The 14,646-nt window shown below is 39.1% G+C and overlaps 1 protein-coding gene across 1 annotated transcript in view; it reads right to left on the bottom strand.

Moving 5' to 3' along the window:
- Positions 1-3,118: 3,118 nt before the first annotated feature.
- The window catches only part of kcng2.L (potassium channel, voltage gated modifier subfamily G, member 2 L homeolog), an 86,339-nt gene continuing 74,811 nt past the window's right edge, over positions 3,119-14,646 (bottom strand). Inside the window, exon 3 of the mRNA XM_018267839.2 lies at positions 3,119-4,238. Within this exon, the coding sequence (XP_018123328.1) occupies positions 3,528-4,238 (711 nt within the window). The 3' untranslated portion in view covers positions 3,119-3,527. The remainder of the gene's footprint in view (positions 4,239-14,646) is intronic.

Genomic DNA, 14,646 nt, shown 5'->3' on the forward strand with positions numbered 1-14,646 from the left:
CCTTTTACCAGAGTTCATTGGTTGTCCATATCACTATTATATCAATGAATTTCTGCAGGCTTTGCCTCGGGCTGTAAGATAAGAACAGTTTTTTCTTGTTCCAATTTATGAAGTTGGGATATAAATGTATTTGTAATATGACACAGAGGAAACACATTCTGTTACTGCACTTCAAGCACTGGATATGATTAATTCCTTTATTTCTCCTAGTATTGTTATCTAGACTAATGAACATATATCATCCTGTAGAGAGACCACGAGACACTAGAATCTGCTGGAAGACTGATGCGCTGGCTCTTTATGAATTGCCCAAACTCTGAAATAGAAATGGAACTTTCAGGCAGCTAATCAATACATCAGTGTTATAATATGATCCAAGCTCCTATCTGTCAACTTGTACTTTTACTCTGCAAACTTCTTTTAAAAAATAGAAGGAAAAAAGCACACATTAAGGGGATTATTTAGCAAAGTCAGATTTTTTCTATTTGGACTTTTTAAGGGGAAAACCTAAATTTTTTCATAGAAAAAAACCTACATTTTTTTGTATTTGATTAAACCCCGATGGTGTTAAAAGTCTGAATAAAAAAGACCTGCCAAGTTCTTGTAGAAGTCAATGGCAGATGTCCCGAAGGTATCCTGATTTGCGCTGGGATTCCGAAAAAGCTGCGGAATTTGGGTGTCAAATCTGAAACAGTTGCCGTATTCGGGCGTCAAATCCGCAATAGTCGAGGTATTCGGGTCGTCAGATCCGCTAAAGTAGTGGATTCTGAGTTTTTTACGATCTTATCGAGGCTTTTCCCGCACAAGAATTTTTTGGGAAAATGTAATGATAAATAGGGGGGAAAGTCAGTGGAGATGTGGTTGGAGTGGCTTTTCCAAAAATAGGGAAATAAACTCAAATTTGGATAAATAACCCCCTTAGTGTATTTTAATGATCACTGCAAGTAGCGCATAATTAGATGGAGAGGAATAGCTCTTTTATGTGGGAGCAGAGAAAGCAAATCCACAGAGATTTACTAAGGGAAACAAATCATTGATTCCTGTCTCTTAAATTAGCCCAACACTCCATAGGTCACTATCACAGTATCCAACAGGACAGCAAATTTGAAGTATCTGATCTTTTACTGCAGTGACATCTTATTTGCTTTTATCATTTATCTTTAGCATACAATTCTGGGTGAAATATTTAATTTCCTTAAACATATTCATATGATCCTCTCCCAAACACTGACACACACATGCATGCACAGCCAAGGGATCCATCTGGAGCAACATATAGGTGGTATAGTATGGGAAGTGCTTGAATTCTACATAAATCATTTTAGGTCCTGGCCTGGGCTGCTGCTCACTCACCCGGTGCAGTTATAGCTTGTTCTGCTTATATAGAAGATGGGCTCTCTATCCAAATATTTTACCCAATCTATTCTATTTAGACAATAATGAATATTTATTTTACTGTATATTCTGTGATCCACCTTAAGGTTGTTGCATGTTGGTCTGGGCCTTTCCATGATAATTACACTGATGCATTCAGTCTGAGTATTTGACTTATCTGTGCTGTTAAGATGTTGTGGGAATCTTGTTAGAAAACTGCACGTTGAAAAACCTTTTTTTTGCTATTGATGTTAATTTTCTGTCCCATCACTTATAATATGATTGAGATTTGTTATTTAAGCTAGGGATGCACCGAATCCACTATTTTAGGATCGGCCGAATTTTGAATCCTTTGAGAATGCTGAACACTGAACCGAATCTGAACCCTAATTTGTATATGTAAATTCGGGAAACAAGAAGGAAAGAGAGCTGCAACTGCAGCGCGGTTTGTGAGATGAAAAGTCACATGATTTTTTTGGATTCTGATTCAGTTCAGACAGGCACTTGGATTTGTCAAATCTGAATCCTGCTGAAAAAGGCAGAATCCCGAACCAAATCTTGGATTCGGTACATCCCTTATTTAAGCTAAGAAGTTGTGTGGCTGAATGTTATATGACAGTGATAGGTAGGGGAGAATTAATTGGTGACTCCTGTTTTTGTTTTCGTGAAATCTGCTTGATTTTAGAGGTGCAAAGACTAATGTCTGTCTGAATAGCATGTAAAGGTTATACATGTAAATATCTGTGCATTTGGAGAGGTAGCTAAACAGGTGGATCTGGCCCTGATACTTTCAACTTGGGTGTGTGATATCGGCACTAAGTCCCAATGATCGGATCACTATGTTGGGAATACAGGTGGACAGTGCTGACCAGTGGTCAATCTGATGGAATTCTTAAACCTGCCCTATTGACGTCTGGCCAATTTTCGGGGAAACGCTTTGGAGGGCCCCATACACTGGCAATAAGCTGTCGACTTGATCTGTTGGCAGCTTTCATCAGCCTGTGTAATGGGCACTTTTATCTATTGCTACAAACTTCACCGGCAAGATGCCATAAGTGACAACATGAACACTTCTTACTGGGATGTCAATCCTGTGGACACAAGGGTAGAAGGCTCGGGTTGTGTTTTTCACTAGAATTCGAGTTTTTAAGTTGATTATTTGGTCAAAACTCACATTTTCTAAGTCATGTAGGAGTCAATGGCAGAGGTCCCTTGAACCATTTGCTAATGTTAATAACCTCCATGATGTTCGAGTTTTTTTGGAGGGTTTTGCCCAAAAACTCAACTAGAGTCCAGGTTTCGCACCTCAAACTCACAGAATCCATTCCATTCAAGTTTTTTTCTTAAATAAGATACCATTTGAGGTATAAAAACCCCTAACATATGACCTTTGATAAATAAACCGCAAGTTGTATTGGGAGCCCTGTAGGCACATGTTAGAGCTTTAGTACTCCAGGGTGATATACTCAATGTCAGACGCACTAACAAAGGTGCAACCAGAAAAATGTATCCAGCACTTTTACACTGCGCAAGGGGTAGGAGTAAGTTCAAGAAGTATAATGAGCTAATGAGTGCAATTTTGCACATGCACCTACCCATTTATAAATGCACCCTCATAACTTGATTTTCAAATCCTGTATGTTCTAAACTCCACTGCACTTGGGACTGGTGTGGATAAACATTATCTGTGTGGGATTGCTTATAGTGTTGGCCTACTATAAATAAATGATCATTTCAGTGCAGCTCACATAGAAATATATTTATTCTTCTAAAGCACTGTTTTACAAACATTCGGTAGATAAAAAGAAAGTCCCTTGTGTAATATGGACAGTATCTTATTCCACTGCCAACACTGGAAATGAACAGGCTGCAATACAGTAATATTAGTCCAGCTTTTATAATTAGTTACAAATACCATTCCTGTGATGTTGTGCTGATTCTATACCTAATACCAGAAATTAAGGATAACAGAACATATGTTTTATGGCCACGTTAGCCAATGGTCCACCAGCATTAACCTTGGCTGGAACGATATAAGCTTTAACACAGGAAAATATTACAAATTTCTAAAAACACCATAATTAATGGTTGTACTTGTGTATATTTCTGTATACTGTGACAGTGTTGGTGCTGCGGAGTTAATTAACTAATAATTAGGACTCAGTCTCTGTGCAAGGCTCCCTTTCCTCTAGTCTTGGTATCTGCCGGCTGGCTCGTTGCTGTTGTTCCTTGAGTTCTGTATAAGAGCGGGAAAATGTGTGGAAGATTGAGGTTACTGGAAATGCCATGAGCAAGATACCACTCAGAATGCTGCTCAGGGCCACCACCTGTCCTGGGATGCTCCGAGGAACCATGTCGCCATAGCCTACTGTTGTCATAGAGATTACTGCCCACCAGTAGCTTCCTGGAATACTTGTGAATTCCTGCTTGGCACCTAGTTCACTCTCTGCTAAATACACAAGTGGGGAAAACAGCGCCATGGCAACACATAAGAAGAGAAGGAGGAGTCCAAATTCTCTGGTGCACCTTCTGACTGTGAGGCCTAATGTCTGCAGCCCAAGGGAATGCCTCGCTAGCCTCATTACATATAAAATGCGCAGAGCTCGAAGTACACGTAGCACTAGTCCCACTTTCTCCAAATAGTTGTTTCCAGCCCCTCCTGATTTTCCTCCAGAAAGGGCATCCACTATAAGCGTGATATAGTAAGGCAAGATGGCCATTATGTCAATCATATTCAGTGGTGTCCTTAAAAACACACACTTGCTTTCGGCTTGGATGAAACGCAAAACAAACTCCAAGGAAAACCAAGCCACGCAAACTGTCTCTAACACGAAAATATCGTAGCACTTCTGGGAACATTCACCCTGAAAAGAGAAGAAGAAAAAGACATACATTAATATGACTGATATGATTAAAGGAATAGTTCAGTGTGAAAATAAAAACTGGGTAAATAGATAGGCTGTGCAAAATAAAAAATGTTTCTAATATAGTTAGTTAGCCAAAAATGTAATATATAAAGGCCTGGAGTGAACAGATATCTAATAAAACAGCCAGAATCCAACTTCCTGCTTTTCAGCTCTATAACTCTGAGTTAGTCAGTGACTTGACGGGGGGGCCACATGGTACATTTCTGTTCAGTGAGTTTGTAATTGATCCTCAGCATTCAGCTCAGATTCAAAAGCAACAGATATGACCCATGTGGCCCCCCCTAAAGTCTCTGATTGGTTACTGCCTGGTAGCCAGGGTAACCAGTCAGTGTAAACCAAGAGAGCTGAAAAGCAGGAAGTAGTGTTGTAGCTGTTATATTACATATCCAGTCACTCCAGCCTTTATACATTACATTTTTGGCTAACTAACTATATTAGAAACATTTTTTATTTTGCACAGCCTATCTATTTACCCAGTTTTTATTTTTACTCTGAACAATTCCTTTAAGGTTTGTACCAAAGACACTGTTTTCTATTTTCTTTGTAGCATTCTTGTTTTTTGTTAATTCCTTTTAATAAAAAAAAACCTTCAGACTTTAGGGTTTTAATTGTCCAACATCAACTTGGCCTTTGTACTTTAATCTTGTATCATGGCACTTCTGTAGTAATGTTGTAGGCCCCCAAGAAGAGGCGATTTGTCGCTGGGGCGACTAATGTCCCCAAATCTGCCCGTGTGCCCTTAGCCTAAGTCAAGGGCTGGTGAGTAATGGAATGAGATCTGGCCAGGACACAGATATAGGATAAGCAAGGTATTGATGGAAATTGCCAACTCATGCCCATTCAACAAAGAACTTTACAGCAGGTAACATTGTATCAATACAGCTGATCTAAAACAACATTACTTATTTTGGGAAAGTGCTAACCAACCCCAGGACAGTAATCTTCTAGTCTTTCGCAATAGCCATCCCCACCCACTGATGCTGACAATATCTTATGAATGTTTCAACCAACATGGTGCTGCTGATAAATGACTCTTTTCCTATTTACACTCTTTATATAAATCATGCTGTAAATCCAGTATGTAGCAGTCAATAGAGCTCTCAAGAGGCTAGATGATACATCTGAGGATGCTTGCGTTGTTCCGCATCAGGATGAAGAAATGATCATTATTGTGCTCCTTACACATAACACATATACATAACTTGGTTTTCTTTAAGAAAATGTCACGTTTTGTAATAGCTCCAGTAGAAAGAAATCAAATCTAAAATAAAAAAGTAGTCGTTGAAAAAATGACATATTGATCGTTTTTCTTCCCTAGCATTTTCTTGTGAATGTAAAGTGAAAACATTTTAAGCAAGTTGTGTGCATTTCCAAATGTTTGCAATGAGCTACATTTTCTCCCAGCTTGAAAAACATTTCACTTCTTCTCAGCTCAGTATGGAGCTAATTGGTGGGTCAAGACAAGTTTTTGGGCCATAGGATTGTTAGTAACATCTCAGGCTTGTGCTGTATGCCTGAATGGAATCCAGTTCTGCCTGCATATTAGAGCCCATAGTAATACATGCTACCCATGTCCTAGACCAGGGGGTGCCCAACCTTTGTTTTACCCTTGAGCCACTTTCAAATGTAAAAATAGTAGAGGAGCAACACAAGCATGAATAAAGACCCTGGGGTGCCAAATTTGCTATTTTGTAGCCCCTATGTAGACTGGCAGCCTACAGGAGGCTCTGTTTGGCAGTACAAATATTTGTATGCAACTAAATCATGCCTCCAAGCCAGGAATTCAAAAATAAGCACCCGCTTTGAGACCACTAGAAGTATCATCTAGCATATTGGTGAGGAACATGTTATTCATGAGCCTCTGGTTGGAGAGCACTGCTCTAGACTTATACAATGCAAAACGCATCCAAAGCAAAGCAGCAGGAGCACAGAAACAGCTTTGGAAACAATTGAGCTTAGGCTAGTGTCATACAAGATAAATAACTTTAACCCCATGGACAAGCCGAAGCTCTATGATAAAGACAGCCTTCACCAAAACAAAGACAAAGTACCAAACGTTGTCGAATAGGGTTATGTAAATAAAGGTGCAAAGTTAGCAACCAATAAGCAGGTAGCATTTACTGGTCACTTGGTTGCTATGGGTTACTACAACCGGGCCAACTTTTTGTCTTTTATTACATATGGGAATATGCCTACTTACAAGACAATGAGACTAATGAGCGCAATGATCATTTTGTGGCTCATTATAATATCAAGCTGAAACAGTGCCATTTTTATTGTCTTCTTGTGTACGATGTGAGTGGGTAGAATCAAATCCCTGTCATGCTAAAAGCAAATGATTCCTGCGTCAACTACAGCCAAGGAATGCAATTAACGGCTCATTTTTGTACAATTATATTTTATAGCACATAATATTACAAGCCAGTCTGTCAGAGTTTCCAGCAAATAGCGCTGGTGTTGTGTAAATTACCCAAAACAGAGAAGGTGACTGTGTTAAACCATTTAATAGGATTCACTACCTCTAATTTCTGAGCACATTTTTGTAGTTCAATTAGTCTTCATTAATCAATAACTGTAAGAAGGTGCCATATTAGTGGTACTCAGCATAAACCCACTGAAAGCAATACCTTTTCCCTGAACAAAGCAAATCCTGTCTGTCAGTCACAATTATCCTGCCTCAGGCACAGTGTTCTCTCTACTCATTCAGTGTACATGGCAGGAATGTTACTTGATTTTATAATCCATTTAAACAAGTAGTTCAGCCGTTTCTGTATATTTCCAGCTATTTTCGGAACCAAACAGCTGCACTGAATCTGTAATACCGGCCGATAACTTCCTTGGACTAAAACCGATATTTCGTTTTTCCCTGTATGGGTTAATTAGAATGGTTGATATTAGGAAATGCCAGAAGAACTAGAACACGGAACTAAAGACCACGAGCAATTTGTATCTCTTGTCTTCCTGCATCTGGTGAAATACACTTATTTTAGTGGTAGGGATAAACCATTGTGAGTGGAAGAGCTTCAGGGAAGGATGTGTGTTTGTCTTATTTTCTGTTAATGACACGTGCGGAGAAAGCTAATGAAATAGGGACTTACATTTACACTGATAAATCTATCTGCATTTTATTGTTGATATTATGGGTTGATGTGCCTCTTCTAGGATGTGTTTAAAATTATGACAGTATATGTATGTCTCAAGTGTTCCAAAGACTAGATAAAATCATCCCACCAACAATGGACTATTGGTAGTTTGTAATGTATGTGTATGGCACTGTCTTTAGCAGCAACCACATGTGTGTATGAAAGGCAAGGGTTGTATCCAATCCATTTCTACACATGTCCATAACACAAATTAACACATTAAATTGCTTGCACTTTAAAACAATATCCAATATCATCTTCACTAATATCCAATATAATCTTCACTATACAATGAATTTTTCTGTATCCTGGTCAAAATGCATTGCCCATCGGTAATGCTTTAACAGTACTTCTACTTCACTGCTCCAACGGTGCTGCTCCAACTGAACTGCTCTAATCGAACTGCTCCAACTGTATTGCTCCAACTGAACTGCTCAAACTGAACTGCTCCAACTGTATTGCTCCAACTGAACTGCTCCAACTGAACTGCTCTAACTGAACTGCTCCAACTGAACTGCTCTAATTGAACTGCTCCAACTGTATTGATCCAAATGAACTGCTCTAAATGAACTGCTCCAACTGTACTGCTCCAACTGTACTTCTCCAACTGTACTGCTCCAACTGTACTTCTCCAACTGTACTGCTCCATATGAACTGCTCCAACTGAACTGCTCCAACTGTACTTCTCCAAATGAACTGCTCCAACTGTACTGCTCCAACTGTACTTCTCCAATTGAACTGCTCCAACTGTACTTCTCCAATTGAACTGCTCCAACTGAACTGATCCAACTGTACTGATCCAACTGTACTGCTCCAACTGAACTGCTCCAACTGTACTGCTCCAACTGAACTGCTCCAACTGTACTGCCATCTATAGTGCTGCGACTGCACTGCTCTGACCGAACTGTTCCAACTGTATTGTTCCAAATATATTGCCCCAACTGTTTTGCTCCAAATTTGCCGCTCCAAATGTACATGCACAACATTCATTAACTACTCTACATGAGATTTAAACACACTGTCACACTGGGACCACAGAAGCAGAACAGTTGTACTCAAGAACTTAGCGGGGCATATTATATTCTATTACATGTGGGGTTCAGTTGTTTGGATTTAATTTGTTAATGTAAAGCTGAGATGGCAGAAAGATCTAATTTAGGTATGCCATTGTTAATCCACACTTTATTGGTAAGTGCTATAGAGTGCCCTTTGCTATATCCCAGACACAATTTGCCTAGTTCCAGGGAGCCTATCCATTGGAAATTACTAATCAGCCTAGGTCCAGTGGCTAAAAGAATATGTTACAACTATTTAATTTGTCTACAGCCTCTAGAATTCGGAGCAGCGCAATCATAATTCAGTAGGGTAATAAAATGAATGTATTCTAAAACCTGCAAGACCTCATAATCATTCCCTCTCCCCAAGATATTCAATCTATGTCTAAGGCATCTTAATGGGATTAAACTGGCCCCTAGATGTGCTATAACCCTCCACATATCCCTTTTTTAATGTAACAATGCTGAGTAGTTTTTTGTTACTATACATTATTATGCCGTTTTATTAGAAGCACAAACTTTAAATCTGTTCTGCAACAATACCCTTTGCCGTGCTATGCTTTCCTATTACATTTACTCTACCAATTAACACTGCTAAAAGTTAACAACCTGTAGTTTTGAAAACTGGTTTCGAATATGATGTGATCACAATATAGCGATATGAAAATGGCTAGAATGTCAACTATAAAGAATGGCATGGATTAAACAATCCTGCCAGTATATACTGTAGTTAGTACATTTTTCAAATGTAAGTGTATCTTTATTTCCTAAACATTACACATGTTCTCAGGCCCATACACAAACAGACCCATCTATCCAGATAATCAGGAACAGCTTACAGTTATCTATAAAGGTAACACTTGATGCTTCCTGAAGAAGAAGAGGTAGTTAGGAGATACGTGGGCTCCCCTTGGAATGTGCCTAGTTGCCACTTAATTCAGAATGAACAGTGAGCAGAATGAACAGGACTCCATTGTGTCTGATTGGCCTGTGCACTTTTTCTAGTCAAACACAAAGCACACAGTATGGCTTCCACCTGAAACTTCCACATGAACACTTAGGGGTGCACCCCCTGCACTTGTGCTTGTACTATTCATAATTAAGCCCAAGAAAACCATAGCAAGCTGATTCAGGCAAGTTTATAAACATGCTGCCTCTCAGAGTTTTTATTTTTGTAGACAGAAAGACGCCTGAATGTGACGCAACAAAATCTAGATTATACAAAGCACTGGCTGCAACTAATACCGATTCATAAAAGAAATGTCAGAGACAGAAAGCTGGCTGCATTTAGTAGGTCTGACTCATTCTTCTTGTGGTCCTAATAAAATAAGTCTAGTATTATTAAAAAAACAGCATTAGATTTAAAAGTCTCATAAGCTGCTCGATAATCACATCAGTTTGTTTCTATATGCCACAATGCCTATATTTATAACTTACCCTTTACAGAAAGTGGCTATTTCATTTATGAAGGCTGTGCTGCTGGCTGTAAAGCTCATAGCTGGCGTATGTTCTCCTACTGTTATTCTCATTATTATCATGTGTTTACATAGCCCAGGCACCTTAATCTTCCTGATCTGCAACACTGTAAGACAGGAATACTATGCACCGCACCACCATTCTGCCATATGGATGCTGAAACTGTGAAAGTAATTGATCATATAAAGGTATGAAGGTACTGCACACATGTAAACTCACTTGTCAACATGCTACTGTCTAAGGAGTGCTGGGTGTTTAGTTCACCAAAACTATTTATTTTATAACAGATAATGTTCCAGCTGATGTACTAGCATAGGTGTTACATTGTACCAAGACAATTACCCATAGTGACTAATGAAATCTATGCTTTCATTTATAGTAGACTGTTCAAAGCTAATGGTTGCCGCTGGCAAATGCACTTGCACAATTTAGAACCTAGTAAATGAGCCATATAGTTCCCACATCTAGCTGTAAATTGAAATTGGGTATTGCAAAGGCGATTCTTTGTTCTATGGCCTTTCTAAAGCCACCCTTCCTACAAGTTTTTCCATTATAGGGTCACTGCTACAACTGCCTTTATACAGTAGGGCGGGGGTCCCCAACCCTTTTAATCAGTGAACCACATGAAAATATAAAAAGAGTTGGGGAGTAACGCAAGCTTGAAAAAAGTTCCTGGGTGGTACAAAATAAGGGCTGTGATTGGCTATTTGGTAGCCCCTATGTGGACTAGCAGCTTATAGGAGGCTTTGTTTAGGAGTACACCTGGTTTTAATGCAACCAAAACATGCCTCCAAGCCAGTGTTTGGTGAGCAACATGTTGCTTGCTCATGAGCCACTGGTTGGGGATCACTGTGGTAGGGGGTCTATTATTTTCATTTTTAAGATTCAGAAGGGTGTATGCATATAATTGTATGTTGTTTCATTAATTTCCAAAGCTACCAATTTCCTGCATGAAAATGTGCTCCTTTGAAAACCTGAATTTTAACCAAATTAAGCATGTTTTTCTTTGAATAAATCCTTTTGCAAAATGTTAGAATGCTTACATGACTTTACTTTGTACTGCTTCATTAGAAGTAGGCATTTCTCCAAAGGGGAATCTTTTGACTTATTCAGAATGACAGGTAATGTTCAAATCAGGGTATGCATTTCAAAATTTTGCAGATGCTTACACAGATAATGGGACCAATGTGAACTTATGAAGATATACAGGGGCGATCCTGGCCCCTCCACCGCCTGAGGCAGGAGCAGTTGCTGCTGCCCCCCCTCCCCTGGAAATTAAAAGTACCAGGAGCAGCATTTTTAAAGTACCAGGAGCAGCATTTTTGCCGCCTGAGACGACAGCCTCAACTTGCCTCATTGGCGAAGCACCCCTGAAGATATAAAAGCATATTCATATAGCAAGCAATGTCAGCCTAGCCTATGGTTTATATGGGCAAATGTTTGAACTTGTTGTCAACATATAATTAAAGGGGTTATTCACCTTTGCCTTAAATTTTTATATGAGAAAATTTGCAATTGGTTTTCATTTTTTATCATTTGTGATTTTTGCCGTATTTAGATTTTAATTCAGCAGCTCCCCAGTTTGCTGTTTCAGAAAGCTGGTTGCTAGGGTCTAAATAACTGAAGGCCAAATCATTTAAAAAATATACAAAAAATAAATAATGAAGACTAATTCAGAAGTTGCTTAGAATCGGCCATTCTATAGCATACTAAATGTTAAAGTAAAGGTGAACCACTCCTTTAAGAAAAGTCGCCTTTTTACAATATAATAAGGCCTAATGTGCCCATTAAATGACATCACAAAAGGCATATTTTATACTTTTTTGGTACTTAAACTGGTGGAACTAGCACTGCTGGAGGATAAAGAGTAACTACAGAATTCTATATCCTCTAATCTTTCCTGACTCTCTCACCAATCCAGTATTACAGTAATGCCATTAAATCTGTTCCCTGGGATGAAGTAAGCTGAGGACATCTTTAATCATTAAATGAACAGTGCCTCTTTTGTTACTTGAGTTTTGCAGTCGGTACAGAATGTTGTCAGTGTAGCCCACATTATGTTATTAGAGGTGTATTACTGTAAGATCCACAACTTGGCAAGGACTATTGAAGCTTTTGTGATTTTGCTTCTTTTCAGATGAAACACTTGCTTTCATAAACTATAACACTGTCTACAGTGAATTTTCCTTCCTGACACCATGGTTTAATACCTAATTATCCTCTACTGATTGTATTGTTTAACTGTGAATCAGGTGGCATCTAAACAGACAATACATTTCTGCAGTCTCCGCAATGTCACCTTCAGATATATATATTTTTGCAACTTGAAAGTGCTGAACTGGTCGTTTATTCCTGGAGCCAACCCAGATCCTGAACAGTCAGAAAAAGATATACAATTTCTAACTTAATTTGCTTTTGGCAGAGAGCCCAGAAAAGCCAACCAGGTGCAACTAATATACTTTTGTAACAATTTTGATATAAGCAAATAAGTAATTGTAACAATTTAGATAAGCAGGTCTCTTGGGAGAAGTTAGACTTGGCTTAAAGGGCAATTTTCCTTCATTAGCAACTGTAATAACTGAAAAAAACAGGGTCCAACTTTCATAACCTGCCAAATTTTGGAAAATGAACATGGTAATTAGGAGGTGTGGCCACAAAATGGGCAACAAAATTTTTGCCGTACTACGCACACCAACTTTTTATTTCCAAAATGTTGGAAGGTATGTATATGGTCCCCATGACTTGATAGTTGGTAAGGGGTTATTTTTGCAAGGTTCATGTAGCCATTGAGGGATATTATATATGCTGAAGGAAATGAGCTTTCACTTAGGCACTGTTCTATATCTGTATATGTATTATATGTATTGTTTACCTGCCACTAGAGGTCTCCTTCATACACTCTGGCAAAAAGGATTGTTCAGGCAGTAAAGATTGAAGTAACCACAGACATGTACCAATATCTGCCACTGATGAGATAACAACCGGCTGTCTGCAAATTTGGATATATATATATATTCAGAATTATTAGGCTCTATTTGTGCTATTTAACTAGTGGTTCTGTATTCATAGTTGGCCACAGGGACATTATGGAGTAATTTACATGTCTCCACCAATAATTCCTGAAGTGAGAGTTAAAAAGTTCTTATTTTTGGTTTAAGACAGTGGTATGTGTATAGGATGAGATGTTAATATATTTACACTGCAATGTCTTGCAATATGCTAGACTCCTTAGGGTAGGACTTGACGACGCGATTGGAGCCGACACGTTACAATGCGACTAAACGCATGCGACGTGTCGGATGTTTTAAAGAAAACAGAAGTGAAGGAGAAATACGTTTAGTCGCATTGTGACATGTCGGCTCCAATCGCGTCGTCAAGTCCTACCATAATACTCCTTTTAGCCTTCTCATTTTATTTAATTATTTATAATAGCCGGCAATTGGTGCTCATAAATGTTTTTCAGTATAGTTCCTAAAATTACTTTGATGTGGGGCTCAGTAAACTGCATATACTTAGGCCGTTTCGGACTGGCCCACCAGGATACCAGGAAAACTCCCAGCGGGCCCAGGTGTCAGTGGGCGCTCATGCTGTTAAACATTTGGACTATTTGATGATCATTCCTTATTTCTATGAGAAAAAAGAGGCTAAATAATTGAAATAATAGATTATAGTTTGTAAAGAAAAGAGATGAGGAGAAGTGAGTTTGAGTACAGGAAGAATTATAGTACTGGGAGTAGGCCGCTGGTCTTATGCTTTTTGGTGGGCCCCTGGTCTAAAGTTTTTGGGCGGACCCCTGGTGTTCCAGTCCGACACTGTACTTAGGGGTTTTCAAGTCTGAAATGCTGTGGTTCATTTGCCTACAAACCTGAGTGTTTTCCCACAAGGTGCAAGCCCTCCCACCTAGCTGACCAATAACAATACGTTCCATAAGATTAGAGAATTGCACAGCAGCACAAATGCTTTGCAAAGCAGAGTAATCTTTTAAAAAACATTTTTTTATTACTAAATAGTTTGTAGTATTTGTTTGGCTGTGTTCAGAAAGCCCTGATTTGTGCATCCAAAATGGGGTGGGGTGTAAACAAAATTTGCACAGCAGCACAACCCATCAAAAAACCCTTTAAAACTGATTTATCTTCTCATTTGGATTACATTTATCCCAATTATATATGTGCCTGGGACTAGCCCACAAGCCCTGCACCCCCCCATGTGCAAAACCTCAGCACAGCATTCAAAAAACACTCCCCCCAGCAACTGTCTATATAAAGAGCTACCCAGACGCCATGTTTAGAATAAATGCAACAACGGAGCCAATGTGGTTTCCATGAAGTAAAATACAACAATGTACTCATCATTATGGGCAAACTTTGTGATTGCTGGTTTTCCTCTCCTTTATATTCAATGTAGAATTCAGTTATTGCAAACTTCTCTATCTGACATTCCTCCTGTCATTTCAGATTGAAAAAGTGACTCCTCCATTCTCCCTAGTCACACAGAGTTATGTAAAGTCACACCCCAAATGTTTCCTACATTGCCCCCACAATATTGTGCAGTGTTGGACTTGGCCACCGGGATACCTGGAAAAGTCCCGGTGGGCCCAGATGTCAGTGGGCCCTCATGCTGATACATTTGGCCTATTTCCCTATTTCTATGAGAACAATGAGGCTAAATAGA

This window comes from Xenopus laevis, chromosome 6L, assembly GCF_017654675.1.
Source record: "Xenopus laevis strain J_2021 chromosome 6L, Xenopus_laevis_v10.1, whole genome shotgun sequence".
Lineage (NCBI taxonomy): Eukaryota > Metazoa > Chordata > Amphibia > Anura > Pipidae > Xenopus > Xenopus laevis.